The sequence below is a fragment of the Phocoena phocoena genome, chromosome 6 (assembly GCF_963924675.1).
Source record: "Phocoena phocoena chromosome 6, mPhoPho1.1, whole genome shotgun sequence".
Classification (NCBI taxonomy): domain Eukaryota; kingdom Metazoa; phylum Chordata; class Mammalia; order Artiodactyla; family Phocoenidae; genus Phocoena; species Phocoena phocoena.
Window position 1 is genome coordinate 35,834,197 of NC_089224.1, and position 17,832 is coordinate 35,852,028.

Sequence of the window (17,832 nt, forward strand, 5' to 3'; positions counted from 1 at the left end):
AATTTGTAGGGAAATTAAATATTTTTTCAATAGTAGCCTTAAGCAGTACTTAAAGTGAAGACAGCACAAGGGTTTTTAAATTTTGACTGAAGGAAGGAAAGGGAACTTTGATGTGGAACGCTCATCTCAATTCCTGCTGGCAGACTCAGACTCGTGTGTGTGTGTGTGTGTGTGTGTGTGTGCGCGTGCGCGCACGTGTTGGGAGGGAGGGGAGGTCCTGCACACAGTTCAGCCTTCTGTCCCACATCACCTGAAATCCATGGCCTCAATCTCATGTCTTCCCCTAGTGCACTCTTGCAGGGGTCAAACTGAACTGGCTTATAAAAACATAGCTGGAAGTATAGACCCTTATTAGACAGATCCAATGTTGAAGAGGTAAGTTTACTGACAGAAGACAACTTCTCGCTTTATCCCCTGGCCCCTTCTTTTCCCTGTCCACCATGCTTTAGCTCTTTCCAAGTTTTATGCGCTGGTTAATTAGACCTTATATAAAACCTAATTTAATTGATTTTATGATTTTTCAGAAAGTTAGAGTGCCCTCTTGTGGGAATATCAAGTAGTTAATCCAGGTGCTGCCAACCGTCTGATTTTGTGAGTCCATATCCTAGGTGTGTTGAGCTGGACATGCTCCCCAATTGTGCTTTATTTTTCTTAAACTCATCTTGATGGATTTCACAGCCATAGGTAAATGGGAAGGGGTGGAAATATGTTAGGCAGTAGCCAGTGGTATAGGAATATATTTTCCAAAACAATGTTGATTTCATTTCTTTGTTTTCCTTTTTAAATGTGGTGATGGTGGAAAGTAGGGGAAAGTGTGGTAGGACTCCAGAGCAAGTCAGCATGAAGGCCCCAGATTCAAGAAACTGCTAGGGGTCTTTTAACTCTACTCACAAAGGAAACGCTTATTTGGGCTCTCAAATGCCTCACTGCGGACCTAAACACAGCCCTTCTGGAGATAATTAGCACTCAGGGACTTACACTTGTTTTTTGCTGTTGTTGTTTGTGGCTTTAATTCTTTTTAAAAAATTTTTTTTATTGGGGTACAGTTGATTTACAATGTTGTGTTAGTTTCAGGTGTACAGCAAAGTGGATCTGTTATACATGTACATATATCCACTCTTTTTAGATTCTTTTCCCATATAGGCCATTACAGTGTATTCAGTAGGGATCTCATCATGACAGAGTTGAGAGCCTAACCTAAGTCAGCTGCATAAATCTTTAAAATTCTTTTATTTGGAAGAATTTCAGACATATACAAAATAGTACATGAGAGGAGAATAATCAACCCCTACTTACCTATCAGTCAGCTTCAAGAATTACCACTCATTACTAATTTTATTTTCGCCATACTTCTTTCCTCCCTCTTCCATTATTTAGAAGAAATCGCAGGCATCATGTCCTCTCATTCATAAGTATTTTAGAAGGTATCTCTAACAGATAAGAACTTCCCTTTAAAAATATAACCACAATATCACCACCCATAAAAATGAACAGAAATTTCTTAATATCATAAAAGATTGAGGTAGTGTTCAAATTTCTCTCATTGTCTCCTTTTTTTAAAAAATAATTTTTTAGAGCAGTTTTAGGTTTACAATAAAATTGAGAGAAATGTATAGAGATTTCCCACATATCCCCTGTTCTCACACATGTGTAGCCTCCCCCATTACCAACACCACTCACCAGAATAGTACTTTTTTTTTAAACAAGGATGAACCTACGTTGACACATCATAATCACCCAAAGTCCATAGTGTTCACTCTTGGTGTTGTGAATTCATGGGTTTGGACAAATGTATAATAACATATCCGTTGTTATAATAGTATCATACAGAATATTTTCACTGCCCTAAAAATCCTCTGTGCTCTGCTTGTTGATGTCCCCACCACCCCCTTGGCAACCGCTAATGTTTTATTGTCTCCATAGTTTTGTTTTTTAGAGAATGTCATAGAGTTGGAATCATACAGTATGTAGCCTTCTCAGCTTTGCTTCTTTCACTTAGCTATATGAAATTAAGAGTCCTCCGTGTATTTTCAAGGCTTGAGAGCTCAGTTCTTTTTGTCACTAAATAATATGCCATTGTCTGGATGTACCACAGTTTATTTAACCATTCACCTACTGGAGGACATCTTCGTTGCTTTCAAGTTTGGCAATTATGAACAAAGTTACTGTAAATATTTGTGTGCAGGTTTTTGTGTTGACGTAAGTTTTCAACTCCTTTGGGTAAATACCAAAGCACAACATTGTTGGCTTTTATGATAAGGGAATGTTTCATTTTGTAAGAAGCCTCCAAATAGTCTTCCAAAGTAGCTGTGCCATTTTGCATTCCCACCAGCAGTGAATGAGAGTTCCTGTTCCTTCACATCCCTCTCCCACAGCATTTGATGTTGTCAGTGTTCCAAATTTTGGCCATTCTAATAGGTGTGTAGTGGTATTTCATTGTTTTAATTTGCATTTCCCTGATGACATATGACGTGGAGCATCTTTTCATATGCCTACTTGCCATCTGTATATCTCCTTTGGTGAGGTGTCTGTTAAGGTCTTTGGCCAATTTTTAAATTGGGTTGTTTGTTTTCTTATTAAGTTGTTTCTCTTAATCTATAGGTTCTCTCTCTTTCTTTCCTCTCCATATATTTTTGTTTAAGAAACTAAGCTGCGTGTCTAAAGTTTCTACAATATAGATTTGTCTGAATGTATCATTTTGGTGTCATATAAGGAGTTTCTCTCTCCCCTATATTTCCTTTAAATGAGTGGTTAGATTGAGAAACTTGATCAGATTCAAGTTCAATTTTTTGTTTGGCAAGGCTACTTCACAAGGCAGTGAGGCAGTCTTCCACCAGGGGGTGCAGTTGCTCTCTTTTTGGGATGTCAACCTCCAGATAATCAGGGGCATTGATTGATTAATAAACCAACGGTTGCAAAACAGTGATATTCTAACTGCATCCATTCTTCTTTTATTAGGTTTTTATGTTCCTTTAAATAAATTTCCCCTCATCAACTATTTTGTTACTTTAAGATGTTACTTTAAGATATAAAGAGGACAGAAAAATGCTTGATTTTTCCTGTACTTATCAGTTTTCAAAATAATGAGTTGGTTCCCTAATACTATCAAGAAGTGATCAATAAGTTTTTTAAAAATCATGAAATTATGTATGTGAATGTATTTGATATTTTTCATTCCACTGAAGTCACTATACTTATTGACCAACGTAAGTCTATTGAAGTTCTCTCCTGAATCTTTTTGACATGACGCTACTAGTCTTTAAAAACTTCCCTGCTTTCCTCTAAGACAAGCTGTTCCAGGCTTATTTTATATTTCTTAACTCGAACCTGAAATTAGCTATTTCTCCAAGGTTATGGTTCTCACAGTGTGAGATCCTTTCATGGGGTTTGTGAGGTCAAAATTATTTTCATATTAATACTAAGGGCTATTTGCCCTTTTAAACTTTCATTCTCTCACAAATATATACAGAGTTTCCCAAAGGTTACATGATGTGCGATATTATGATTGAATGCAAAAGCAGTTCTAAGAATTCTGCTGTCATTTATTAAGCCAGACATTAAATAGATTTACAAAAATGTAAAACAATTGTACTCTTCTCACTAATTTTTGTTAATAGATACTTTGTTATTTTGAAATGTTTTGATTTCTAATTCAGTCAACATCAATAGATATAGCCCACATAAATAAAAAGTCTTTGGGCCCTCAACAATTTTAAGAATTTAAAGAGATTTGGGGAGCAAAATGTTTTGAGAACTGCTGCTCCAAGGAGTCTTGGTTCCTTTTAATGGAAAATGGTATTTAGAGATCACAATCTAGGAGCTAAAGATGTTCATGGTTACTGGGTTGGCCATAGTTTTTAGGCCATTTCATAGGCAGAGTTAAGATAAAATTATATATTTATTTAAAGATAAAATACATCATGAGTTAATACTGTTTATTCCTGTCCAAATTTAGGACTACAGAGTTTTTACTTAAACTCATACAATTTACATTTGTATCTCCTTTCTCCCACAACAAAAATCCCGGCATAGGGCTTCCCTGGGGGCGCAGTGGTTGAGAGTCCGCCTGCCGATGCAGGGGACACGGGTTCGTGCCCCGGTCCGGGAAGATCCCACATGCCGCGGAGTGGCTAGGCCCGTGAGCCATGGCCGCTGAGCCTGCGCATCCGGAGTCTGTGCTCTGCAGTGAGAGAGGCCACAACAGGGAGAGGCCCGCGTACCGCAAAAAAAAAAAAAAAAAAAAATCCCGGCATAAATGTTTATTTTCAGTGTCACATTAACAATAGCACCACTACCATCACTACCAACAATATGATCACTTAAAACAGTTTGACTGCTTTCTTTTCTTTTTTTTTAGTTCTTTTTTCTTTGAGGTATATCTCTCTATGGATGTACAGTAATTTGATAGTTTAAAGTTACCTGAAATGGTGTGTGTTTTTTAAAATTATGCCAACAAGCAGATCAGTTAGACCCATGTATTTTTTCTTTTGATTTTTAAAGGCTGCTTTTTATAAATTCAGAGAAGTTTAGGTTCTATCTCTGTCTCTTGTAGCCTACTGCCTTCCTCTCTTCCTCAAGTAACATTAAAAAAAATCAGTAATTTTCCTGTTATTTTTAAACTTTAAGCAAATATATATATATATAGTATTACTAGATATAGTATATGTATATATATATACTTATTTAGTATTACTACCACCCTCCCCTTTTCGGATGAAAGGTAGTATACTATATACACTTCTTTCCACAGCTTTTTTCAATTAACAGTATATGTATTCAGGAGCTCACTCCAGTTGTATATAGGGCACTTCATTGCATTATTTTACCATAATTTATTCAAGTAGCCATTTACTGAGGAACTTTGGGAGCAATTTCCAGTATTTTATTACATATGGTGCTGCAGTGAATAGTCTTGCACATACTTTTACCACGATATCTTTAGGACAGAGTTCTAGAAGTGGGATTGCTGGCTCAAAGTGTGAATGTGTATAATTCTGCTAGATATTGAGACTCTTTTTACTTCTGCAGTACAGATGGAGGAACAGACTGACACAGCTGCTCAAGGTCACCTTACCAGTCACTGACAAGTCTGGGGTTTAAGCTTAGATGTAACGGGTCTCCACAGACTCTGTAGGTCACGGGAAGAGGATTTGCAAGATGGGAGAGGCAAAGGAAGAATTTTGCATTTGGAAGTCACATTCACTGAATCACATATTCTCACGCTTCCAACTCCCAGCGCACCAGTTCTTCCTTATCAGAACCTCTAGTCCTCTGAGCTCTCATACTTTCTCTCATTCATCACTTTCCTCCTCATCCGGTAACTGAGGTATCACTGCCGCCACTGGTAATCTGGGCCAATAAACCCGGAAGGTGTGTGGAGGGCTTTGCGCATGCCCAGCCACTACGCGAGATTGGAGCCACTCGGAAGCAGGACCAGAGTTACGTCATAACGGCGCGCCGCTCCGTGGCGTCCTAGCAAGGTCGCTTTGCAGTGCAAGTGCGCGCGTAGGTGACAAGACCCTGGTTCGGGGGCGCGCCGTATCCTGCTGCCTTGGTATCAGCGGCGACATGTCAGGGTATACGTCCGACGAGAAACTGCGGATGCAGCAGCTGCGAGAGCTGAGAAGGCGATGGCTGAAGGATCAGGAGCTGAGCCCCCGGGAACCGGTGCTGCCCCCGCGGAGGGTGTGGCCTATGGAGCAATTCTGGAATAAGTTTTTGCAGGACGGGGCCTCCTGGAAGAACGTGGTGAGTGACAGCCCTCCCCCACTCCCACCCTGACTCCCGCCCCGTCGCGGACCCCGGCCTGGCTGCTGGGACGCCTGCTCACTGTAGCCACATTAGGGACTGACTCGCTCTACCCCCGAAAGATTCCCGAGGGAGAATCAGATTCTACCGAGACTTAGGTTTAGCTGGGACGCTCACTGGTCCCAGGAATCATAGGCTGGGTGTCGGGAGTCAGGAGTCAGAGTCCGGAGCTTCTATGGCTTCGGGATGGTCTTGTCCTTTGGCTGTCAAATGTGATGAGAAGGAGGCGAATCTTCGCTTGGGTTTTACAGGACACTGCAGACTTGTTTCTCTTTTGACTGTGGAGACCTTCCCTCAGAATGATGGCCAAGGATTCACCAGAGTTAAAATTCAATGATTTTAGTATTTGAAGACACTTGTCTGATTTTTGAGGTTGAGATTATAGAGACCAACTAACACTGCACTCGACTACCAGAAGGCACAATGAGCCTCTAACTGGTTATACAGCTCTATGTAATGACCATTAAAGAAGGGGTCCTATTGGTATGCTGAGTGAGTCATATTCAAGAGCCCCCTTTCTTAACCGCTACTACGTACGTTGAACACACGCTTTCATTTAAGAATGCCCTTCCTGGACTTTGCAGAAAGTCACTCACTCAAGTGCTATCTTTATTTTCAGGGTCTCCTGACATTTTCTTGAGGTCGTTAATTAAATCACATCAATTATGAATGATGAATGCTGTATCTCAGAATTCCTTGCAACTTTGGCTAATAATAATGGTAATAATATAAGGAACACTTCGGTGCTTACTTTGTGCCTGGCACTTTGCTGAGGGTTTTACACGTGTTACTTTATTTATTTTTTTACTTCCATAAGGTAGAAACCATTCCTAATCCTCGTTTTAATTATGTGGAAACCGAGACCTGCAGGAATTCAGTGATTTACCTGTGGTCCCAGGGCTAGGAATTGAAGAAGTTCACTTTGAAATCCATGTGTATTTTATTGTGCTACAAAGTCTGGTGCAAATTTTTCTAAGAAAGTGGTATTAGATACTTATTTATGATGGTAAAATTAAACTCTAATTGAACTCTCCTCTCTTCTCACCCTTTGTATCTCTGGCATTACTTAACTGATTTGGCAGCCACTGGTTGAAAGTTGACATCCCACCCGTCAGCCAGTGATGTAAGGAAGTAAATAATCATTTGTTGAAATCTGTCTTAACTTACTTTGAGTTAACTTTTTCTTTCATAATCATATCTGTTACAACACTTAGAATCTAGATTGTCTTTTCCCTGACAGGATAGGTCTGTTTCAGTCAAATTGGCTGCCATGGAAAAGTCCCATTTTTAGATGTCTTTTGCCTTTCTTTTTAAAAATACTGTGTCTGAAGGCATCTCAAAGTGAGCTTGGAACACCCTTATCCCAGTATGTAAAACATTCTTTTTCCAGCATTAGTGCACTCAAGGTTGTCTGCCCTACAGGTAGAATGATACAAGTGGTGTTTATTATGGATATCTGAAATTGATAAATTAGGGAAATGACTTTACCTGAAAATTCTGTAGTTCTGATTACTCTGGTTAAATTGATTAGAATTATTTCATTATTTATGCCATGTTTTATCTTAAACAAACTTATAATAAGGATATTTTTAGAAGTCTTTTAAAAAACATATTTATAAATACAGTACTATAGTTTTGCAAAATGCTGCTTCTCTTAAGCCTCCTTTGCTTTGAACTCTGTAGGTGTCACCTAGCAGGCACTATGTTTAGTAAAAATATTCGGTGTATGAGGTTAGCTACAGACTATATGGAAATACGTAGCATTTAGAGATTTTACAATAATCGTGATTTTTTATATCACTGATGCTTTTTTTTTCTGCCACAAATGTATAAAAAATAAGATATCTATTTTGTGTATGTTTTTTTTCCCCCAGATCTATAAGACGTACCGACACAGTATCTTTGCTTTTACTCATGTACTGATCCCTATCTGGATTATTCATTATTATCTGAAATATCATGTGAATGTAAGTGTGCTTTAAGTATGTATTTTTCAGAATTTATTTTTAATATTGTACAAAATTATTTCCTATGTGGCAATGCCTTACCCGGCTCTATTTAGTGGAACTAATCTGCCACTTATAACTGATTTTGAATTACTTTGAATCCTTTTAGGTAAAAGGTTTAATGAAATTTAGGTAATGTATGGTTTTTCAAAAAGTTGATCTTTATATTAGTTGTTTACAACTTGAATTGCATTTCCTCATGAAACAATGTTTAAATGATCAGAAATGTAGTTGACCTAATAATACTGGTGCAAACTCGGCGTCCTGAGTTGGAAGGGAGAAAATAATTTCTGCTCCTTTTTTTTGAGCACAGATCTGGTATAAGATAAAATTCACAATAGATAAAGGTTATCTTTGTCATCATTTCCTTTTCCTTTGCTCTGTCTGGTTTTTCACAACTTACTTTCTTTAGAATTCAGCATGTCCAAAAGCTTGAATTTTTTTCACTGAAAGATCTTGCATTGAATTGAGTCTGTTGCCATATTTTAAAGGCTAGGGATACCCTGGTGTAGGGTGTTAAATCCCAGGCAGGGTGAGGAAGGAGTGCATTTTGGGGAGTGGCATAGAAGGGAGAGTGGTGGTAGTTGCCCAGCATGGAGTTTTGTAACCCAAAGAGTGAGGAGGGCATTCTTGTACCCAGTGAGGAGGCTTAAATCCTGAGTGGGTTGCTGAGTGGGTAAGGGGGCAGGGAATTGGTGAGTGTACTTGTTTGGAGGGCAGCAGTGTCAGCAACCTGGTGTAAGATATTGGAACCTGAGTGAGGGGAGGAAGACATCAGGAAGGAGTGTGGTTTGGGGCAATGATGGAGTTGGCAACCCAAAGTAAAGTATCAGAAACTGAATGAGGTGAGGAGGTTATTTATACTGGAGTGTGGTGGTGGAGATGACAGGAGATTGGTTATATACAGGAAGGTCGATCAAATGAGAACATATGTTGATGATACTGGAACCCTGAATTCTCATTGTCAGAAAAGGGAGTTATGCATATGGAATACAGGGAGAAAACCTTGTGGTACTGGAATGGAATTGGAAGTATTGGTGTGACTCATGATTTTTAGTATGTATTGATAAATATAGAAATAAATATAGCTGTAAATGCAGATTTACCTAGCTCTGTCCATTGATAGGGCCTGTGAGCATTGCTACCCCATGGTATCAATTACTAGCACATCTAGCAGCTGGGCTTACTTTCTAAATATAGTTTTCCACTGAAAGGATCCAGAGCTCCTTGGAGAAATGGCTGATTCCAGGGCTGGGGCAGGGAAAGTAAAAGATGAGCTTGTGCCAGAAAGTAAAGAACTGTGTTCAAAGAATGATGGAGATGAATCAAAAGGACAGAGTCAGCTTGAAAAGACTCCCACTGGAACAAATTTGAGCAGCAAAATAAATGATAGTAATAGATGAGAGCCAGCTGGATAAATAAAATGCAAATCCATGAGTCCATGCTCATATAAATTAATTAATTAATAAATAGAAGAGAAAGCTTTTTTTTTGTACAGTAGAGTAAATAAGAAATGGACAAGAAAAGTCACCATTTGGGAATCATCATAGTAATATTTTATTTAGCCAGGGAACATCAAAAGTTGCTAACATTAATCCCCAAATTCCTACCTTCAACATACTTATTTGTTACAAAGGGAAAAAGAGTAACTTTGTAATGGAGGAAACCTGGCAGACATCATCTTAATCAAGAAATCTAAATTACATTACCAATAATGGGACAGACTGAAATTGTGTACTACTTGATAGGATGCAATAAGAAGAAAACAATATGTTTTGCGATGTTCCTGCCAAAAATGTATAAGCTGAATCTAATTGATGGACTCTTCTGCATAATAATTGGCTTGTTACCTTCAAAAATGTCAAGATCATGAAAGTTAAAGAACCGTGGAAGATTTGTTCCAGATTGAAGAAGACTAAAGGGACTTGTCAACTAAATGTGAACTTGATTCATGGGCACAATCTGCTTCGTCAAAAAAAAAAAAAAAGAGATGGCATTGGCAGTCAGAACTTTAAACAGCCTACACGATGGATGGAGAACTGGTTATATAAGGGGGGATTTTTTTTTATAAGGGGGGGATTTTTTGATAACTCCAAACAGTTATGGAGACAAGTGATAAAATTTGAATGGGTTCTTCAGACTAGATAGAAGGTATTAATATATCAATGTTAATTTTCTGATCCTGATGGCTGTATTGTGATTATTTTAAGAATATTGTCCTTATTTGTAGGAAGTACACACTAAAGTAATAAACCAGTCAGCAATTCACTATGAAGTGATTCAGTAAAAAAAAAGTTTGGGACTACCTAACAAATTGTAGCTAATCCAGTTGAGGTTTGCTTTCCTGTAGCCTGATGAAAGGAGAGTGAAACAAATAAGTGGGGTTCTCAGAAAATTCACTCTTATGTCACTTGTTCTCTGTTGACTGTGTGGGTTCTTTAAATTTCTGATTGCTGACAACACCTTTGTTTTCTTCACTAAGATTACCTCTGTTGATCATCAACTGTGGAATGCCTAGTATGTCTTCCTTTATTGCTGTGGAAAGAATATATAAGACGAAATTCCTGACTTCAAGGAGTTTATAATAAAGTTGGAAGATAGGTATGATTTGGGTAAAAGTATGGAGGAGAAAATCTGTTCCAGTTAGAAAAACAAGGAGTTAGTAGTTAGCATGGTCTTGTTTACCGAAGATAGGATTGCCTGGAACTGCGAGTCTCTTGGCTTAGTAGGGTGGAACCAATAAATGGAAGGTCCTGAAAGCTAGGCAGAGGAGGTTGAACTTTGCATGGTAGGCAGTGGGAAGCTTTCCATTTTTAAATAGGGGAGTGAGTTGATAAAGTGATATATATATAAATATATCACTTATATTTAAACATAAAATATATTTAAACATAAAATATATTTAAACATAAAAAACATTGATATGTAGGGTGAATTGGAGGGAGGAAAGTATTGACATCAGGCAAATCAGCTGGAGGCTGTTGCAGTTTAGTAGATATTAGTTGATGAGAATCTGGTTAGGGCAGAGATAACAGGAATGAAAAAGTAAAGTGAAGCCAGAAGATACTTTTTCAGGAAGAAATAACTCAAATTAAGTTAAGTTTTATTTTTAAGTATTTATAGGACATATTAATGACCCTAAAAAGGAAAATCTTTTTAAACTTAAAAATCATACATCTAAATCAATTATGCATTTTAACTAGAATCCTAAAACTAATCTTTTAGAATCTCTAATAGCCTGATTATCTTAAACATTACAGATACTCTATATCAGAATATATGGATTGTCCCAGTGTTTTCAGAACTTATTAAATTTGACATTCATCTGTTTATACCCTGGGTTAATTTACCTTGTCATATCTGTATTTAACTAAATATTTCTAGGATTAAAAAAACACTTATCTCCTAAGAGAAGAAAATTTAACAAGCTGAAGTTACTGGGTTGACAATTCTAGACATTAATATGGCTGCTTACCTGAGGGATTCATACTTCTAGGTGATTTTTCCTGAGCCACAGATGATGTAGTTAAAGGTTTTATGTCAGTAGATGTCCCAAAGCCTCTCTTTTACCTTATTCTTTGTCTTGGTTTGGTTAGGCCTGCATCCTCTACTGTTGTACCCAGTTTACTTCAGCTAATACCTTTATGCTTAATTGAACTTAACATTCTCTCTGAAGACATTTCAGTATCTTCTTGCCTCTGGCCACAGTTTTTAGAGACATTTGAATGTCCTCACATTGTATTCTGAGTTTCTCTCCTGCTTTTGGCTCCAATTTGCCTGAGTCTTAAATCATGCCAATAATCTTTTAAATTTTTTGGTGTGGTATCTTGTACAGATGTGTATGCTTAATAAGTACATTTAGCACCTCCTGTGTGCAAGGCACTGTTCTTAACACAGAACAGGGATATAGCACTGAACAAGGCAGATTGAGTTCCTGTCTTCATGAAATGTTTAGGGAGACTGGCAATAAGCAGATAAGCAGAGAGGTATATAATGTTATAGGAGGTGATAAGTCTATAGAAGAAAAGCTAAGGGTAAAAGACTAGAGAGTGACAGGAACTGCTATTTTTATTAAGCTTCTTTGAGGAAGTGCTATTTGAAAAACACAAATGAAATGAGGATCTGGACCAAACAAGTATTTAGGAGAAGAGCATTTCACGTAGAGGAATCATTAAGCATAAGGGCTCTGAGGCACAAGCAGGCCTAACTGATTGTATTAATACAAAGAAGCCACTGCAGCTACAGTTCAGAGAGAGAGAGAGAGAGAGAGAGAGGATCAGAGAGGTAGGCAAGGGCCAGATCGTTTCTTAGAGATCACAGCAAGGACTTTGGCTTTTTTTTTGGAATCATTATGAAACTTTGTGGAGAGGAGGAACAGGAGTGATGCATCTTAAAAGAATCACTCTACTCTGCCTGCAGTGTGGAGAATAGACTTTAGGGAGGGCATGAGCGGAAGCTGGGAGACTAGTAGGTGAAAAAATGATAAAGGCTTGGACAAGGGTAGTAGTACTAGAGGTGGTGAGAAGCAATTAGATTCAGGATAAAATCTCCTCCTGCTGAGGAGTCAGGGTTTTGGGCCTTCGTAAGTAGGAGAGTGAAAATGCCATTTACAGAGATAGGGAACAGTTTGGCACTGAGGGACATTAAGTGTTGGACCTGATTAAGTTTGCAATGCCTGTTTGATCAAGTAGAAATCTTGAGTAAATAATAGGATGTATGAGTCTGGAGCTTAGTGAAAGTTTGGGGCTTAAGTTAAAAATTTGGGATATGAGAAAAAAAAAGGAAAAAAAATTGGTGCCAGCGTTTCTACTGAAAAAAAAATCGGGATATGATCTATTTTATTTTAGAAGAAACTCTAAAACTATAATTAACAGAGCATTACTTTTATTGCAGACAAAACCATATGCCATCGTTGAAAGGAAGCCCAGAATATTCCCAGTAAGTCTTAAAACATCTCTGGTTTTTCTTCTGTTTATTATATTTCTCTTTCCTTTCCCAACTGATCATTAGACTAAAATTTTCCTTTCTTCTCACTGAAAGTTTAAATGCCTGTTTTGTATATTCTTAAAAAAAAAAAAGAGGAGGAAATAATGTGAGGTAGCAATTACAGTTGAACCTGGGATGTGGGCACATTTCTTTTCACCCTGGCTGTAAAGCTTGTGCGACCTTTGTAGTCCTAAAGTGAATTGAAGGTACGAACAGTTTTTCACTGGTTCCATTTCACGTAGGGTTAAAGACTTAGGGCACTAGCCTGAGCAGACACCTGAGCATTGTAACAGCAACTATATTCATCTGTTATTATTTCCAAACTATCATTTCCTATGGCAGTTTGACCGTAACGTCTCCATCTGTAAATTTATAATCTGTCAATGTGTGCTTTAAATTTTATGTTATGAATATGTAGGCTATTATCCTAATTTAAAATAAGTCTTCATCATTAAAAGATTACTTATTAGTCCGTTGGTATCTTACTAGCTGTTTGTGAGGTTATTGTTTAGCAGAGTCAAATACATGTTATGTTCTTGTTCCATTTCTAGTCACAGATAATGAACTACCATCAAGCTCTAAGTTATATAATTTTAGAAAACAAAACTTGATGTAGATTCTTGCTTCTATCAAATGACATGGTCACAGTAATCCATTGACGACTGCAACAGAAGGGAATTTTAGGGAGAACTACCAAAATTGGCTAACTCTTCCAATTGGAATTCTGCTTTAGGAAATAGTAGGGGATTTCTTCTGTATTTCATTGTGTATAATTGATGTGTGTCAGGGCCTAGGTAGGCTCAATTATCTTGTTGGTTTCAACAAGTTAGGTAATTTATTTATTCTTCCATTTATACATTTGTTTATTTTGCCATTACTGTTCAAAGGAAAAGAAGGAGGACTCTCTTTAGAAGACCATATAGTGATTCCATAGCATCTCTCCTACTTCCGTATTTTTTGCCACTGTGGTTCTTTCCTGTTTCTGTACCATTGAGAAGCTGCCCCTTTGAAGACCTGAAGAATGCTCATCTGTACATACCTTAGAATAGGATAGACAGTAACAAACAAACCCCCAAATCTCAGTGGTTTAACAAAAGTTTATTTTCTATTGACATCACAGACTAGCATAGGTCAGACAATTATAGTGAGGCCATTGGGACTATGAGGCTCCAAGATCACAGGGAAAGAGAGGGCTGGATGTCTCAGGGGATGATTTTAAGGTCTAAGCTTGGAAGTAGCTTACATCACTTCTCTTCATGTCCTGTCGGCCAGAACTCATTCTCATGATCCCACATGTCTTTGTGCTTTTTTATGTTTCTCAGCCTCCCATACCTGGAGTCTCTGCCACAGTGTATCCTTCTAGTCAACAAATAGCTCTTTGCTTCCTTCTTCCCACACATGTAACACAATTCCCTTTCCTAGAGAGAAACCCCAAGGTCCCATTACATCACTGCAACCTAAGATCTTCAGATGATGTATAGTAATATCCGTCAGGGTTATTCTTGGAGATTCTTCTCTTGGAGATTTGAGGATCAATGGCAAGTAAACTGTATCCCTTGCCTCCCAACCACGACCATTATTCAACGATGGAATTTGGGCAGCATAGCAGTCACTTGGCTCTGAAACCCCAGTGGTCAAACACTGTAAAGCCTCCTAACCCCTGTGTGTGGGAAGTTACTTGAACAGGAACTGATTTTGCTTCTGGAAGGAACACCTTTGTTCATTGTTCTTCCTGGCCCCTGGCTCAGTCTAGGGGGATTCTTTCTTTTCCATTATCAACCTAGACCACATCTAAAATGAGTACTGGGAAGTATGCCCTCCTTAGGGTTGTACAGCCTTTAAAATCTACCTTCTGCTCACAGAAGGTTGAGGGCCACAGGTTGTTTTAATCAGAAACAGTCACAGGCTTTTATTGTATGTTTGGTTTCTTTGACCATCTAGTTCTCACATTTGGCAGGCATGGAAAGAAAAGTACTTGGTAGGAGTCTAATCTTTTTGCTTCTAGTCAGTCCCACATGCCAGTATCTGTGGTTTCTATACATAGTTATCAAGTTGTCTCATTTCTTTGTCCTTATTCTACTGCCTCTCTCAACTCAGTTGAGAGGCAGCTATGTGGAAGCCACCAGAAACACACTCTAGTTCAAGGGCTACCTTTGTTTCAGTCTGATCTTTGCCACGGTGCTGGGTCCCTCTGTTTACTGAGTTTTATTGGGCTTCTGTTTCTCAGAATCTTTTCAGTGTTGTTACTGTTTAGAGATTCAGAAACAATCAATCTGATTTTCTAATATTGCAATGTCCCGAATTTTTAGATTCTTATTTCTCCTCTCAAATCAGCCACTTCTTACTTGAGCTTATGTTTCTTAAAATACATTACTAAGGCAGCCACTAGTAGTTAAACACATACTATAACGTTTTTTCAGGTACTTCTCCTAGAACCTCAAGTTCATTAGACAGTCTGCTTCTAAGTTATTAGTGCCTTTTGTTTCCATCTTTTAGCCTCCAATGCCAGTGTCCTTGTAGCCCCACTGCTAAGCCAGTGCCATGTGGTTCAGTTTTTATTACAGCAGCATTAGTACCACTTCAAGTTATTAATTTCTGTGTTAGGGTAATGCTAGCTGTGGTAACAAGTTTTCCCCCAAGTATATAATGGCTTAAACATAATACAAATTTATACAGTCCTGAGCCATACCAGGTCAAGGAATGGTAGGTGGTGATGGGGATAATTCTACTCTACTAAGTCAACTCATGGACTATCAGGCTGATGGAACCTGCTGTCTTAAACAGAGAGCTGAAATTAAAGCTAAGTACTTTGCCTAAGATTATACAGCTTGTCAGTGGAGGGTTTCAGGATTCACACTACTTGGTTCTGGCTTTAAAGTCCATGCCCATTCTGCCATACACACTGCATCTAGGTTTGGAAAGACACCTGAACCAGCTGCCCAAGGAAAGTTTGCATTCTGTTTCTAATATCCATTCTGAGCCAAATGGTAAACTGGTGACTACCTAACACATTCAGTTGCTGGGAATACATTACCGCCTTATATTGAAGATGTTTACCTGCAGCTTTCTAGGGCTTCTATTTCTTGGGGCCAAGCAAATAAAGATTATCCTTTTATCACTTTGTAAAGACAACTTTCATGTCCTTTCTAGTCATTTTTGAGTGAAACTTCCCCTATTCTCTCCCTTATACCTTAAGATTTTGAATACTGGTTGCTCATCTTTAGACAGCTTCTATTTTGCCTCTGTCCCTTTAAAGTGTGAATGCCAGAAGTGAACTAGATTTTCCAGATGACCAAATGGAACTGACCAAATGGAACTATCACCTCTGCAGACAAGATTTTTCACTAATGCATCTTTGTTTTTCTAGGGTGATACAATTCTGGAAACTGGAGAAGTAATCCCACCAATGAAAGAATTTCCTGATCAACATCACTGAAGATTACTTTTAAAATTTCAAAGATGTTTGAGCCCAAGTTTGTTGCTACATTACCACACTTACTGAATATATTTTCTGGAAAAGTAACTTTAATAAAGTTTACTCAGATATGTGTTGTCTGTTTCTTCCCAAACTGTATGATTCCCTCTGTACAATTTGAGACTCTATGACTTATCTAACAATAAGTAAAAACTGGACATGCTAAAAAAATGGTATGGGCAATCACCTACTTTTTCTGGCCATTTTTAATTTGGAAAACAGCATGTAGAAAATTATTTAGTCACATGATAGTTTTTTCTTAAACAGTACTTAATCTACTGTGATGTGAAGGTATACAATGTAATGAAATGTTGCAATAAACAAAAGAACAGAAGTTCCACACACTTTTAAAGGCTTTCTGAAGCATTTGAAAAGAAGTATTTTAGAAACTTTAGATTAAAAGGCCTAGATGTAGGTTGCTTTGTTATGTGGGAACATAAAAGACAAATCTCTAAGTATATGAAAAAATAGCATATTAGTGGTTATTATAAAGGACAGTATACAAAAATGAATTTCGAAGCATTTTATTAAAGATTTTACTTTAAATCGAGACACGTGTCAGATAAGCATGAGGTAAAGAATTGTATATGCATGGAATCAAATCCAGAGGAATTACAAATTTTCATTCATCCCGACGATTTTGGGTATTTCTTCCTTAGCTGTCGTCGTGCAGCTACAGTTGATGCATAGATGACGTATCCCCAGGAGAGCAATACGACCGCGAGGAGCAACTAAGAAATGCAAGAGGAGGAGTAAAAGCAAAAACATGTGAGTGGCACTTCCTCCTCCCCTCCATCAAGTTGGTGGGAATTTTAGTGACAAACTCGTATAAATGTGCTTCCGGAAGCGAGTACACCAAGCCGCTCTTACGTAAGAAGCGGAAGAGCGTGTCCTCCCGGAAGAGGCGGAGTCGAGGTGAGGGAGTGAAAGGCTTAATTCAGCAATGGATTTTGGAGTTTCTGGGCGCTGAAAAAATAGCGGGCTTTCACCCGCGGGCCCCAGGAGTCGACTCCGTGGAGCCCCTCCAGGCCCGGGACCTACCGCTGAATAAATCCGGTCCAGGGTGCGGCGACTCACTGGCTTCATGGTAAGGAGACGGCGGTGGTCCGCGGGCACGGGCGGAAGCCGCAGGCCCTAGAGTAACCTCCGGGGCGGTGGCTGCCGGGCGGTGGCGGCCATCTTTCAGCCGGGCGCGAGTGCCCGCCCACTCGCCTTCCGGTGCGTTTCCCCTCGGCTGGGCCGGCCTCTTCCGCCCGGAGCTGTGGGCGGTGTCACGTGACCCTGGGCCAAGCCCGCCTTTCGGGAAGGAGGTGAGAGAAACGAGAAAGTATGTTGGAAGTGTTTTTTGCCACTTAGAAGGATAGGCTTGACGCGTCAGCCGGTCTTCCTTCAGTTCCAGAGCAGTATTAATACGAGATAAGGTACCGTCGTGTGCATTTAAAAGTTTATTTGGAAAAATAATCCACGTTTTAAATGCTACGCCGACGCCTCGTGCTCAAAGAATTAATGTTTCCTCCCGGATCTGTTCCCACAATGTAGGTAGTTCGTGTATTCATC

The 17,832-nt window shown here is 38.8% G+C and overlaps 2 protein-coding genes across 4 annotated transcripts; one reads left to right on the forward strand and one right to left on the reverse strand.

Moving 5' to 3' along the window:
* The first annotated feature begins 5,462 nt into the window (after positions 1–5,462).
* Positions 5,463–16,346, forward strand: NDUFB6 (NADH:ubiquinone oxidoreductase subunit B6). Of its 3 annotated transcripts, XM_065879233.1 has the most exons (4): positions 5,463–5,748; positions 7,683–7,775; positions 12,708–12,752; positions 16,168–16,346. In XM_065879233.1, exons 1-4 carry the CDS (start codon positions 5,569–5,571, stop codon positions 16,234–16,236), a joined length of 387 nt encoding a protein of 128 aa, XP_065735305.1. In that variant the 5' UTR covers positions 5,463–5,568; the 3' UTR covers positions 16,237–16,346. The 3 variants fall into 3 exon arrangements, with proteins under 3 accessions (XP_065735305.1, XP_065735306.1, XP_065735307.1); XM_065879234.1 differs by lacking the exon at positions 12,708–12,752 and having other exon boundaries at positions 5,506–5,748; XM_065879235.1 differs by lacking the exon at positions 7,683–7,775 and having other exon boundaries at positions 5,506–5,748.
* Positions 16,347–16,901: 555 nt separating this feature from the next.
* On the reverse strand, positions 16,902–17,361 carry SMIM27 (small integral membrane protein 27). The gene is made up of 2 exons (XM_065879880.1): positions 17,317–17,361; positions 16,902–17,006 (listed from the first exon to the last, which is right to left on the reverse strand). Exons 1-2 carry the CDS (start codon positions 17,359–17,361, stop codon positions 16,902–16,904), a joined length of 150 nt encoding a protein of 49 aa, XP_065735952.1.
* Between the last annotated feature and the right edge of the window lie 471 nt (positions 17,362–17,832).

What these genes read in the sequence shown, in the direction of transcription:
- NDUFB6 (XM_065879233.1), top strand. Translation starts at nt 5,569, where the DNA reads ATGTCAGGGTATACGTCCGACGAGAAACTGCGGATGCAGCAGCTGCGA. An exon ending in GGGCCTCCTGGAAGAACGTG is followed by an intron (nt 5,749 to 7,682) that starts GTGAGTGACAGC and finishes TTTTTCCCCCAG; the next exon opens with ATCTATAAGACGTACCGACA. An exon ending in GGAAGCCCAGAATATTCCCA is followed by an intron (nt 12,753 to 16,167) that starts GTAAGTCTTAAA and finishes TTGTTTTTCTAG; the next exon opens with GGTGATACAATTCTGGAAAC.
- SMIM27 (XM_065879880.1), bottom strand. Translation starts at nt 17,361, where the DNA reads ATGAAGCCAGTGAGTCGCCGCACCCTGGACCGGATTTATTCAGCG. An exon ending in TGGACCGGATTTATTCAGCG is followed by an intron (nt 17,007 to 17,316) that starts GTAGGTCCCGGG and finishes TGCATTTCTTAG; the next exon opens with TTGCTCCTCGCGGTCGTATT.